Genomic DNA, 14,134 nt, shown 5'->3' on the forward strand with positions numbered 1-14,134 from the left:
CTATGTGCATATACTTTTTACAGAGTTATAGTCACCATGTAGAAAAATTCAGTTGTATTTATATATATAAAACAATAAATTCATGATTATAATTTTAAGATTAAAATTTTAAATTAAATATTCTATTTTAGACTTGATACTTAACCATTCCCCTTTTGGATATTTAGATTATTCCCAGTTTTTTATAGTATAATCTTGTGTTATATAAATGTAGTTTTCCATCTCTTAGATAGAAGTTCTGATATTCCTATTTATAAATGTATAAAATGCTTATATGTGGAAATTGATTTTAAAATATATATTTACATTAACTGAAAGTCATGAATGACATAAAATTAATCTTCATGATTAATGAATATATTTTGAAATTTATTTTTAAAAATTGCCTTGAATTTAAATATTATAATTACTTGCAGTGGATATGTCTCTTCAAATTGCTATTTATTGAATAAAACCACCAAAGTCACAGAGAAACATGTATTATTATTCTTTCTTGGTTTTAAATTTGGTTGTGTTTTAGAGAAATGTAAATTGACAGGACCTCAGTGGATAGATTTTTGTGTTTGGAATACTTTTTCAATAAATTGTTTGATCATTGCATGGCTAATTTATTAGCATTAATTATAGTATACTGGGAATTCATTTTCCATACATTAAATAATGAAGAGCCACATATGATACCTTTCCATTCTAGATGAACAATTTATTTGATGTAGATATGTATCTTTTAAATTAAGCTGTGAATCTTGGGGCCTCAACAGATATGTTTGTTACTCACTAGGAGATTCATTCAGCTGATACTATAGATGTGAGAATTTTAATCAACTTCCTTTATTCTAAGATCAGGTCTGATAAGAAGGAAAGTTAGTTTTTGTCTTATTCTAATAATCTCAAAAGAGTTTTATCAGAAATTTCATCTTACAGAATTCTTTTTTCTTAATTGAAAGATAATTGGTTTGCAGTGTTATGTTGGTTTCTGCCATGTAACCCAATTACAATAATAGAGGCAGAATATGTTCTAAATGACAAATATGCAGAAAAGGATGTATAAACCACAGAAAATGCCCCTAATTAAAAAAAAAAAATTTAAGAACCTTTAGAATGGAAGTGTTGAATATCTAATTTATGATCTGTAGTATTGGTCCTACGTCTGCTCCCACAGTACAGAGTTTTCACAAGTGGCACTTAAGAAATACGTTGTAGATTTAATTGCCTGTGACTGATGCTTTTCAGTCTCCAGTCCCGTATCAGAAGAAGTTTCCATAGCTTGTGTGTGCTATGTAATTTTATTACTACATTTTTATTATAATTATTCAGAGGGCAGTGCTGCACTTGAGTCATATTTAAATTATTTTTGTAAAAGCTGATTAGAGCCTTTAGTATTTAGTTGCTAATAGAAATGTCACCTCTAATTGAAAGTTCTCAGGACTCTTAGAGAGCAGTCAGTTAATGGTTTGCCCATTGGAGCTCTCTCTCTTTGGCCCTTAGGTCTGCTGGCTTAGCCATTGGTATCTGTGGAAGCAGTAGTTGGTTGCCTTCCTTTGTCTTCAGATTTTACTTGGCCATTCCTAGAACAGTTAGTTAAATTAGCCCACTCAATGTGAGTGACCAAATCACAAATTTTAGTTTTTTTGGGGGGTGGGGGAGAGCCATTTTTACTTCATATCTGAACTGAGCTTTCTGGCAATATTAGACATGAAAACAAAACAAACAAAAGAACACCTGGTTGAAGATCTAACCTCCTAGTCTCATGTGAATCATTTGGTTGAAATTTTGGCATGAAAATTGCTGTTCTAAATGAAACAATTCCTGCTCTTTATTAGTAAATGTTTAGAGTTGTTCAAACCCCTCATAAGATAACGTGGTATGTTTGGGTAAAACCCATTTTTATTATTGCAGCTTTATTGTATGGTGGTTTGAAAATGTCTTATCAATTTATACTCTATTTTGTTCTAGTAACGATTTTGAGTAGAGTTCCTGCCACTAGTATTTTTAAAAGTTCATAGCTGTTCTTTTCATTTCTTCAATATTTATGATTGAATCTAAAATCGTATGATTGAATGTAAAACTGAAAAACATCTCATAAATCTATTCTCTGCATACATTGATTAGTACAGTTGACTTGTTTCTTAAAAAAGAAGTTAACTAACTTCTTTAGCAGCCAAAATTAAACTACTAAATCCATCTAATCAACTCATAAATATTTGTCATCAACAAAGTCACTACCTTGAGAAACTACTTAAAGAATGATCTCTGATGGCTTGTCAGAATGATTTGCATTTATAAAAAGTGTTCCAGTGGACACTTTAATAAAAAACTTCTTTGAAATAAATATTTTTAAATGAAATATAATATACTTACAGTAAACGGCTAAAGTCATAGGGGTGAGCTCAGTGAGTTATCTCAAAGCAAAACCATTCGTGTCACCATTGCCTAGAAGTCCTGATGGTGCTGCCTTCAAACACTGCCCCTTCCCTCTTCTCCAGAAGTAGTCTTGAGTTCTGACAACACATATTCACTTTGCCTTACATAGGCGCTTTTTACTAATCTAATTATGAACCATTTTCATTTGAGATTTCTCTATATTATTTAGGTTATAGAACTAATCAATTTTATTTTGAATGCAGCCAGCAATGTTCAGAATCACTATACGTGTTTTAATGAACATTACCATATGTAAAATAGATGACCAGTTCAAGTTCAACGCATGAAGCAGGGCACCCAAAGCCAATGCTCTGGGACAACCCAGAGGGTTGGGGTGGGGAGGGGGTTGGGAGGGGGGTTTGGGATTGGGGGACACATGTGTACCCATGGCTAATTCATGTCGATGTATGGCAAAAATCATCACAATATTGTAAAGTAATTATCCTCCAATTAAAATATATTAATTAAAAAAGATTAACTCACTTACTATACATATTTTAATAACTGATAGAAATCACTTGGGTAATTAGCATGAAATATCAAATAAGGAAAATCTACTTTCTTTCATACATTTATAATTTTTTTTTCTACAGTGAAAAAGAAAGGGTTTGTTTCATGTTGTACTTTTCTAATTAGATGATACCTTTAATGGTTAAAATATGGAAAAAAGCAAGCACTTCTTCAGGATTTTCTGCATACTGAATTTTACTGTGTTTGAAAGCATTTATAAATAATCAAATGTAGATAGGCCCTTATGAAATTAATTGTTGACTATTTAGAAGTTTTTTTTTAATGTTTCTTTTGTCTTCTCCCTTCAGTGGAAGCACTGACGTTTCCTCCTTCTTCTGGGAAGTCATTCATCATGGGAGCAGATGAAGCACTTGAAAGTGAACTGGGACTTGGAGAATTGGCAGGCCTTACAGTGGCCAATGAAGCAGATTCATTAACTTATGATGTGAGCAGTAGTTTTATTTATGTTGTTTTAATTTATTTTTTAAAAAATAGAAAGTTCATTTTATAGAAAAAGATGACAATAGTAAGACTTCTTCACAAGTGTGGAATTTGTTTCAGTTTTAATCACAAACTTTGAAAATACGAGCATATTATAAAAATAAACAACACTTTTCACATCATACAGATTATAATTATAGGTTTTACCTAAATCTGTAAGTCAGTAGAGCTTATTCATTGGTTTTAGATAAGGGAAAGAATTCCTTTAACAGCTGAGAACTAGTTTTAGCTGTTGTTAGACAAGGTGTATGCAAGATATTTTCCAGATGCTAAGGTTGACCTATCATTGATTTGGACCAAAATTGGAATCTTTATACCTTTATGCACACATCCATTTAGTTAATCTCAAACACAGTTCTTTTATAATTGTTCATCGTCATCAAGTATCAGAAAAACAGTTTTTTATTTCATAAAGTATTTACAGCTTATCTTATCTCTTCATTAAAATCCTTTCAGTTTTATACTTCATCGTCTTCATTGGGGAATACTGTGTAGCCGCAGCCACATAGAGGATATAGCATGAATCACTAAGTGAGCCTTGGAAGTATTCCAAAGAGGAACCTCACCACTCACTCCTCTTCCCACACATCAAAAACTCTCTCCCTCTATGCTAAGCCCTTTAGTAAGTCTTTTGGGTTCTATCTCCAACAACTGAATCCATATAATGCTTCTTTTTTCTTCCCCTCCTAGTCCATTTTTCTTCACCTGGATCTACCACAATAACCTAATCTAAACAGGCTCCTTATTCTCCATTCTTCACATATGTGATAGAGATTTGGAAAAAAAAAATTGTTTTCAGTGTTTTTATATCCTTATAATTTATGTCTTTTAAAAACACCATTTTACTGGCTTTTATTTTTTAACTTTTGACAGCCTTTTAAAATTAGAAAGTGTTTAGTCAATTTCTTTTTAAAATAATTAATAATATTTGTACTTAATCCTGCCATCTTTTGTGCTGCCTATTCTGTGTTTTTCTATTTTTGCCTAAATTGGGATTGATTATTTTTTATCATTCACCCCTCTCCATTATTTGAAGTTTATGCACTCTTTCATTACTTTTTAAATTGCAGATTACTACACGCATTCTTATAAAAATTTTATATGGATCTTTAGAACACTCTATTTAAAAAACTGCCACCCAATGTATATGTCATTCTTATTATATATTTTACTTCTGTGTACATTAATCTTCTACCAGCTTCTGTTTTGTACACTCAGTAGTCAGAATTATCTGTTTCACATTAACTGTCTTGTCCTTTTCCATTCTCCCCTGCATATCTGACTGCCCGTCTGGGTTCATTTTTCCTTTACTTTAAGAATACAATATATCTGTTTAATGAAGATCTGTTGGTGCCAACTCTCTTAGTTTCTGATTTTATTGAATTGTCTTTACTTATCTTTTTTTTTTTGCCTGAGTAGGCTATTATCTCTGATTTCGAATTTCACTTTGCAAAAAATTTTTAGTGCTTTTTTTCCCCTTTATTTATTTTTAATTGAAGGATATTTACAAAAATTGTATTGGTTTCTGTCATACTTTTTTTTAGTGCTTTAAATATATTTCTTTTTTGTTGTCGTTCTCTCTTAAAATCAACTGTCATTTCTGTTTTTGGTTATTCAGTAGTAGACAATTTTTCCTGTGACTGTTATTTCTCTATGCCTTGATTGTCATAAAAGATTTAGTTGATTTTTTTTTTAATTTAACCTTCATGAAATTCTTAGACCTTTTTGGCTTAATATGTTTCCTTGAGTTCATGATGTTCTCAGTCATTCTCTTTAGATACTGCTTTTACACCTCTCTCCCTCCCTCTTTTCTTCTTCTAGAACTGTTGTTATATTGTTAGATCCTCTTTCTATATTCTCTGTTTCTGATCCCCTTTCTTCTATGTTTTTCATCTTTTGTTTTTCTGTATTTGAGTCTAGATTTTTTTAATGACTCATCTTCCAGTTAGCGAATTCTCTCTTCAGTTATATGTAATCTGTAATTAAACTCATCTAATGAGATCTTATATCTTTGCTTCTAGGGTTACTATTTAAAAATTATTTACAGATTTCTTCCAGAATTTTCAGTCTTTTATCTTCTTGAACATAATAAACATGATTACTTTAAACTTTGAATCAGAGACTCAGTAGTAGTTCTGTTACTAGTTATGTGTTGTTTCTGTTTGTTTTCGTTTATTCTGTTGTATCTCATATGGATATGGTTATTTTGTACTGTGTCCAAATAACTATATTTGAAAAATTGTCTCTAGAAATAATTTCAGGCCTAAGTTTATATCTTTCCACAAAGAGTATATTTTCATTTTCTTCTCTCAGATGTCTGCAGCCACTAGAAATCTGGATCACCTGCTTCATTTTCAGTTTTTGAGGTGATCTGAAGCTGATCTACAATCTTTTAAGGGCTTTTGTTCTTCTAGTTCACTCTTATATGTAGGATACAGCCTTCTGAAATCAAACCCTAAAGCCAGGTGGTCTACTAAACCCTACTTTCTTGGCAGGCCCTGGACATCAATCTATATCTCTCTACCTTGCAAAGTCATCAGAAGCACAGAGCAGCCATCTCTTCTGCAGTCAGTAAACACTCGCTGGGGATAACATTTCCAGATATGAGGCTCACTTCTGTAGGCCTCTGTCTTCACCTGGATCCTAGGTTTTTTCCCACCATTTTGTTAGTTCTAGATTTTTTATTCTTAGCTTTGCTATTCTACTTGTCCTCAGTACACAGTTGGTCCTAAAGATCTAGTCCATCATGACCAGAAGCAGAAATTCCCATTAGGTGCTTTTGTTCCTGCAAAGAGTTTGTTTTATACATAAAGGAATTCAGTCCTCTCTATGGAGAAAGCTCATCCTTTTTTTCATAACTCTTACTTGTTAGAAAACATAGTCTGTCTCAGTTTCTAAAAGTAGTTCCTAGTTTTATTAAGCATATTAGCAATCTATTGCTGCATAACAACTTGTACCACATTTAACAGCTTAAAAGAACAAACATTTCTCTCTCACATCTTCCATGGGTCAGCAGTCTGGGGACAGCTTAATTATGTGACTCTGGCTGTTTGTTTAGTTGTAATCAAGACATTGACAAGGGCTGCAGTTTTACCTAGACTTGACTTGGGGAAATCTGCTTCCAAGCTCACTCATGCAGTTGTTTGAAGGCCTTGGTTTCTGGCTTGATGGTCGGCTGGGGACCAGTTCCTCACCACATGGACCTCTCTGTGGGCTCCTCAACAGAGCAGCTGGCTTTTCCCAATGTGAGTGCACCTGAAAAGATAGAGAGAAGAAACACTTAAGATGAAAGGTTTTATAACCTAATTTTGGAAGTAATTTGTTCCAACTTCTGCTGTATGCTGTTGGTCAGAGAGCAGCCCTTTAACATGGAAGTGTGAAAGTGTTAGTTGCTCAGTTGTGTCCAGCTCTTTATGACCCCATGGACTGTATAGCCTGCCAGGCTTCTCTGTCCGTGGGATGCTCTGGGCAAGTATACTGGAGTGGGTAGCCATTTCCTTCCAGGGGATGAACCTGCGTCTCCCACATTCCAGGGAGGTTCTTTACCTTCGGAGTCACCAGGGAAGGGGACTACCCAAAGGAAAAATAGGTGGGGCCGATTGGGAACGTAGTGACTGCCTACCACATCAAGATAATCAAAGGAATTTAAGTACTCTTCCACATGAAAACTTTTTAGCTCTTTAATAAGAATAGCAGAGGTCAGCTCAGTTGCCCTTGTCGTTTTAACCTTCCTGCCAGCCCTGCCTGCCCCCAAAATAATCAGCCCCACTCTTAGAGTAGCTCCTTGCATAATGTGTTTTGTCTTCACTTATTGCTTCCCAGGTGGCACTAGTGGTAAAGAACCCGTCTGCCAATTCAGGAGACAAAAGAGACGTGGGTTTAATCCCTGGGTCCAGAAGATCCCCTGGAGGAGGGCATGGCAACCCACTCCAGTATTCTTGCCTGGAGAACCCCATGGACAGAGAACCCAATGGGCTATGGTTCATAGGGTCGCAAATAACCAGACACGACTGGAGCAACTTAGCACACATGCATTGCCCCAGTTGTGACATGTCCTGTCCAAATTTCTCTGCAGATTTTTAAATTTCTAGGTTCTAAGTTACAGTTTAATAGTATAGCCTCTGAAACCAGACTGCTTGATTTTGAATCCTGACTCCTCCATTTACTAAATGGCAAGTCACTTAACTTCTCTTTCCCTAAAATGCCTAGTCTATAAAGTGGGGATAGTGTTAATTCCTACATCATAAAGTTGTGAGGATTAAGTGAGTTGATGCTTTTTAAGTCTTTTGAATAATATAGAAAATAATGAATGCTGCTTAGAATATCAGTTGTTGTATCATTGATAATTTTTGTAACTGTGAGTATGGTAACATTTCTCCAGTATATTTCAAATACTTGCTTAAATCTACCATGATTGTTAGCCTTGGAGTGTGAAGTTCATTCATGGTGTTTGTGTAAAGTCAAACACTATCCTCTTTACCTTTTCTATTAGTTGGAATAAAAAATACTGCATTATTTTTTCAGTTGTTGAGATTGAGATTCTGTGGAGAAAGTGAAAGTCACTCAGTCGTGTCCGACTCTTTTGTGACCCAGTGGACCATAGTCTACCAGGCTCCTCTGTCCGTGGGGATTTTCCAGGCAAGCATACTGGAGTAGATTGCTGTTTCCTTCTCCAGGGAATCTTCCCAACCCAGGAAGTGAACCCAGGTCTCCTGTGTTACAGGCAGATTCTTTATCATCTGAGCTACCAGGGAAGCCCTCTGTGGAGAAAAGGAACATAATAAATATATTATTATGTTTGTAATATCTGATTGTCTCTTCCAATTTTAACATTTTGTTGCCAGTGTATAAATTTCATTACCAATTTGAAGAAAATTTAGCTCTTGTCTGAAACCGTTGAAAATTTTGAAAGTATCATATTCTGTAATGATGACATGTTTAAAGATAATTTAGTTTTTCAACTCTTACCCAAAATTGCTTTCTATTCTATAATTCAGGTTGAAATCATTTTTTTGTTACTAAGTTATTTGATCCTCCTTCTATACCGAATTATGTGTTTTCTTATTATAACATTCATATTTCTTCAAAGAAAACCATTGTTGACATATTGCTAATTTTGCTTATTGATTTGATTATCTGTTTAAAAATTATATTACTTTGAAAGTTGCAAAATAATGATAGTTTAATCCTGAAACAGTAAGAATTAATGCTGAAATACAGTTTTTTCCCCCCATTCTGTACTAAATATATTGGTATCTTTTGTTTCTTTAATAGATAGCAAACAATAAAGATGCACTGAGGAAGACATGGAACCCCAAGTTTACATTAAGAAGTCACTTTGATGGCATTAGAGCCCTCGCTTTCCACCCCACTGAGCCTGTTTTGATAACAGCATCAGAGGATCACACGTTAAAAATGTGGAATTTGCAGAAAACAGCCCCAGCAAAAAAGTGAGAATATTCTACTTTAACTGTATTTGAATAATTTAATTAACATTTTTTCAGCAGAGAAAGCCTTACTTTATTATTTGCTGTTAAGTTCCCCAAATATCTCTTCCATTTGTTTTCCTTTACCGTGTCATGTAATTCAGGGTGTTTTTGCCTTCGTACTCATAAGCTAATTTAGGTTGAAAAACTGACCCTTAGGGAGAAATGGTTTGTGAATGCTGGTTATAATCTTTATTTGGTGTTTTAAATAACTGTTACATTTCAGGAACCCATTGTTTGTACTGGAGGTTTCTGTTGTTGTTGTAAGCAGGCATAGTCATGTTTAAAATCGTCAAACCCCAACCCCAATCCTTCCCCATTGTTTACTAGGTTTGGACTTACAGAGCAGAAGGGAGAGAAGTGATAGGGGATACTGGAGCGGGTCGGGGCAAGAGACCTCTCTTTGATCTTTTCTTTTGATCTTGACCAAAATGTCTAGATTGAAGGGCACTGTTGCTGCTCTCACTCACCTGCTAATACTTGCCTTGGCCCCTTGGTTCCTCTGTAAGCATGGACAGACATGAATTGGTATAAACCCCTTTTATCAGTCACCAAGCTAGTCCTGACCCCACTTGGTGCTTTCTCTTTCTTCCTTGGATTACATGGTCCAGAACCCAGCATCTATCAGCAAGGCCCTTCTACAGTGATAGATACCTCTTTTTATTAAAGAGTAGAAATGAACATCAAATGGAGGAGAGGATGGAAGTTTTACTGCTGACAGAGAATATCTCCTGCCCAATTTGAAAGCAATCAGTGACATTCCAGCTGTCATACGTAGACGTTCATCAGACAGCTCAACTGAATCCTGCTGAAACCAAGTGAATCTTCATGTAGATCAGGTGTCTTTAACAGAGAAAAGGTATTTCCTGGTTCCAAGCTGTGCCTTTTGTTCTTCAAGTTCACAGTGGGCATCATGTTAGATGAGAGAATGTGAGTATCTCATCATATATTCTTGACTATAACTTTGAAATATATTGAAATTTCTTGCTGGTGTAACTTAGTAATAACACCTTCACAAGCAAGTAACAATAGCCTTTGTTTACCTTTGAACTTAAAACTTTGGAAACAAGGAGAGCTATCATATACCTATTTAAAAAAATCTGTAGTCCCTGATGCTGGGAAAGATTGAAGGCAGGAGGAGAAGGGGACGACAGAGGATGAGATGGTTTGATGACATCACCGACTCTATGGACATGAGTTTGAGTAAGCTCCAGGAGTTTGAGATCAACAGGGAAGAATGACCTGCTGCAGTACATGAGGTTGCAAATAGTTGGACATGACTGAGTGACTGAACTGAACTGAACTCAACTTTGAATTAATTTTTGAGTACACATTACAGTTCTGGCCTATTTCACCATTGTAAAGCTTTTTAATTCATTACACTCCACAATCCTTGTGTTTTGATATATATTGTTTAACAAACAGTTTAAGTAAAAAAATAAATAAATAAATAAATAAATAAAAATAAAAAAATCTGTAGTACAATCCAATTTTAAATCCAGTTTCTGTTCTCAGTTATGGCCAGTATTAGCTGTGTAGAGTACTCATACACTCAGTGTTCTGAGTAATGAATAATCTATTCTGATGTCCAAATCTAATGTAGACAGTTTCTGCAGGTATTAAGGACAGACATGTTAATCTTTATGGAAATGGCAAGGAAATTAAAGTAACTTTGAAATTCTGTTCTGTATGGTTCTGTCCTAGGCTGTTTTACCTTGAAGAATCTCATTTAATCTTGTAAATATTTGCTGTTATGCCTATTTTTCTATTTTATATTAAACATAGAGGAATCTAACGTTTCAAAAGACTAAATAATTTGCCTAAAGTTAGCCAATTAGATACAGAACTGGAAATTAAATCCAGAAATTTACCTCTTCAAAACCCATGTGTTTTCTCCCTGAGTGAGACTCTCTCGTCCTTTAATCAAATAGATTAGGACAGTGCTAAAAGTGCTATAACAATGTATTGTTACTAAAGAAGAATTTGTTTCTTGAAGTCACAAAAATATGTAATTGGTGTTAAGTAAGCTTTATTGTGTCCTGGGGTTGAGAATGGTATATTACCATAGTGCTGATATTTCTAGGGGCATTTTTATGACATACATTCAGTCATACTGTTTACTACTGACTTTTAGAATGATAAAAAAAATCCTCCTTTCTCTCTGATTTAGGAGCACGTCTCTTGATGTGGAGCCTATCTATACATTCAGAGCTCATAAGTAAGTGTGTGCTTTTTCTTTGTGTTAAATCAACATCATTGTAAATCAATCTGATTAATATATTTTATCTTCTTTCATGCATGTATTTGTGGTATGTGTTTTTTTTGTATTTGTTAGCATTTTTTTTTGTAAATGTAAAAGAAAGTGGCAGATAATGTAATATTAACGACAAGTATATCACTACCAAATAGGCATCCTTGCTGAAATTAGGTATTATTTGTTTAGATGATGTATATATCTCTCTCTTAAAATGAAGTTGAGGCAGTTAAGTTTAACTATTAGAAATCCTGATCTTTTTTTCCTTAAAGATAACCTAGGTAAAAATACCTGAGACATTTAAAAAATTGTGGTCACATTTCATGCTTTTCCTCTTTCCATTTAAGTTTAAGAAATGTACATGTTCAGTCGATTTAGCACAGAGGTTGGCATACGTTTTATATATAAAAAGGGTCAGATAGTAAATGCTTTTTAGGCTGCGTATTTAATGTATATTCTTGGTTTTAGTTTAGTTTTGTATTATAACATTTTAAAAAGGTAGAAACTGTAAGTGCTTTAGGATTGTACAAAAACAGTTCACTGGTTGGATTTGATCCATAGGCCATAGATCACTAACCACTGGTTTAGCAGAGGAAGATTCTTGTACAAAATCAAAAAAGAGAAAGCCGTTAGAAATAAGAATGCTTAGTTTTTCAAACTCATTCCAATATCAAATAGAGTTTTTGAGGATGGAAATTGGTTTTTTCTCCCAGAGGTCCAGTGCTTTGTGTGGTGATGAGCAGCAATGGTGAGCAGTGCTTCAGTGGTGGTACTGATGGCCTGATCCAGAGCTGGAACACCACCAACCCCAACATCGATCCCTATGACTCCTATGGTATGTGACTCCCCCAAAATATGAAGGAATAAAATATTTTCTTTTTATGCATTTTATATTGCATATATGGATAAAATGAGATGTTTTTGAAAATAAATTTATTTTGTTAAAAAGGGTTTCTGTATTTGGAAATCAATTTGATATATATATAATGCTTAAAAAAAGAGGGAAAATAATGTATTTTTCCTGAGAAAAGAGTTCCCACCCCCAAGTCTTACTGATTGAAAATGCTGGCTTGATTGACAGTTGTTTTCTTCATTTGTAGGCATGTGTGCAGTACTTGATACATTATTATTAATCAATGATCGTATTTTGTCACTATTCTTGACAGATATTTTTGAAGGAAAATGAATGTTGGCATGATCTTCTTGAACAGTTATTTACAGAGTATAGAGGCTAATGATTTTCAAACTGTATAACACCAAAATATTTAAAAGACTTTTAAAAATTAAGAAGTACCCTTTAGATTTGGAAACAGCACCATGAATCAAAAAGTTGTATAATCTATCACTAGATATTATCATAAATTCTCTTTCAACTATTTTGATTTTCTCTTTAAATTCTCCATAAATTCTAGAATGGTATGAAGTGTCATATTTGTCATAAAACCATAGTTTATTTTTATTATCATTTTAGATTAATTTTACCACTAAACCTAAGTAAAGATAAGGAATTCAGTAACCAAAACATTCTCCCAACATTTATTTAGTAAGCATTTAACATTTATTTTGTGAAAGATAACACCCTCTCTCCTGCTGCAGTTCTCTTCTGGATTATCTGTTTCATACTTTTTGTCACTTCCTTTATCCCTCTTTCAGAGATCAGTTGACCTCATTCTGTCCCAAGCCAACCCTTTCCCTTTTGCTGTTGACCTCCTTCTCTTGTTTTCCTTTGAGACTGCACTCTCTTTTTCTTTTTTGCTGCCTCTCTTTTTTGTGCTCATCTGAAGACTTACCCTTTTTGCTCTCTTTCCATCCCCTGAGCATATAGTAAATTCAAGTTTCTCCCATCCTGGGCAAGAAGAAGCCTTTTGTGACTCCATTTCCCTCTCTGGTTCTTTTTTTTCCCCCTTAATTAATTTATTTTAATTGGAGGCTAATTACTTTACAATATTGTAGTGGTTTTTGCCATACATTGACATGAATCAGCCATGGGTGTACACGTGTCCCCCATCCTGAAACACCCCTCCCACCTCCCTCCCCATCCCATCCCTCAGGGTCATCCCAGTGCACCAGCCCTGAGCACCCTGTCTCATGCGTCAAACCTGAACTGTCGATCTGTACCACATATGATAATATACATGTTTCAGTGCTGTTCTCTCAAATCATCCCACCCTTGCTTTCTCCCACAGATCCCAGAAGACTGTTCTGTGCATCTGTGTCTCTTTTGCTGTCTGGCATATAGGGTCATCGTTACCATCTTTCTAGCCTTTCTTTCTTCCCGTGTCTCTTTGGTCTAGAAAACACAATTATTAGTTACTGATTCTGTGTTCTTTCACTGTACATCATCCCTCTTCATTCTGTTTGTGGCTATGCCACTTAAATTCAAAGAAGTATCAATAACTATCTAACTGGCTGATCCAAGGGATATTTTACAGTTCTTACTTTACTTGATGTACTGGCTATCTGAAACTGTGGACCACTCTATCCTTTTTGAAATCTTTTCACTATAGGCTTTTTTGACACAACTGTATGGCAGTTTCTATCCCCTATCTGTCATAAACTCCTTTTATTTTTCTCACCTTAAAAATATTGACATTTATTGAGGCTAGACCCTAACTCGTTTTTTGCGTTGTATACATAGTCTTTGGTAGACTGAATCTACTTTGTGGTTTTATATACTGTTGACTCATCAATCTCTTTTTTAAGCCTGAGACTTCCTATACAGCATTTCAAAATGGCTGTCTCATTGTCCATAAATCCCTACAAGTACTGTTTCTTCTTCCACATATTCTTAATTTTTTTTGGTCATAGCATGCAGCTTAGGGAAATCTTGGGGAATTCCCTCCCCAACCAGGGATCGAACCCATGGCCCTGGCAGTGAGAACACCAAGTCCTAACCAGTAGACTATTAGGGAACTCCGTTTTCAAATATTCTTTGTATATTCTTTATCAGGTTGGTGGC

The 14,134-nt window shown here is 34.6% G+C and overlaps 1 protein-coding gene across 1 annotated transcript in view; it reads left to right on the plus strand.

Annotated features, from left to right (window-relative positions):
- The window catches only part of STRN (striatin), a 103,769-nt gene that overhangs the window by 73,679 nt on the left and 15,956 nt on the right, over positions 1-14,134 (plus strand). The window contains exons 11-14 of the mRNA XM_065929440.1: positions 3,243-3,379; positions 8,710-8,885; positions 11,092-11,139; positions 11,889-12,010. Of these exons, the coding sequence (XP_065785512.1) occupies positions 3,243-3,379; positions 8,710-8,885; positions 11,092-11,139; positions 11,889-12,010 (483 nt within the window). The remainder of the gene's footprint in view (positions 1-3,242; positions 3,380-8,709; positions 8,886-11,091; positions 11,140-11,888; positions 12,011-14,134) is intronic.

The sequence above is a fragment of the Muntiacus reevesi genome, chromosome 3 (genome assembly GCF_963930625.1).
Source record: "Muntiacus reevesi chromosome 3, mMunRee1.1, whole genome shotgun sequence".
NCBI classification, from domain to species: domain Eukaryota; kingdom Metazoa; phylum Chordata; class Mammalia; order Artiodactyla; family Cervidae; genus Muntiacus; species Muntiacus reevesi.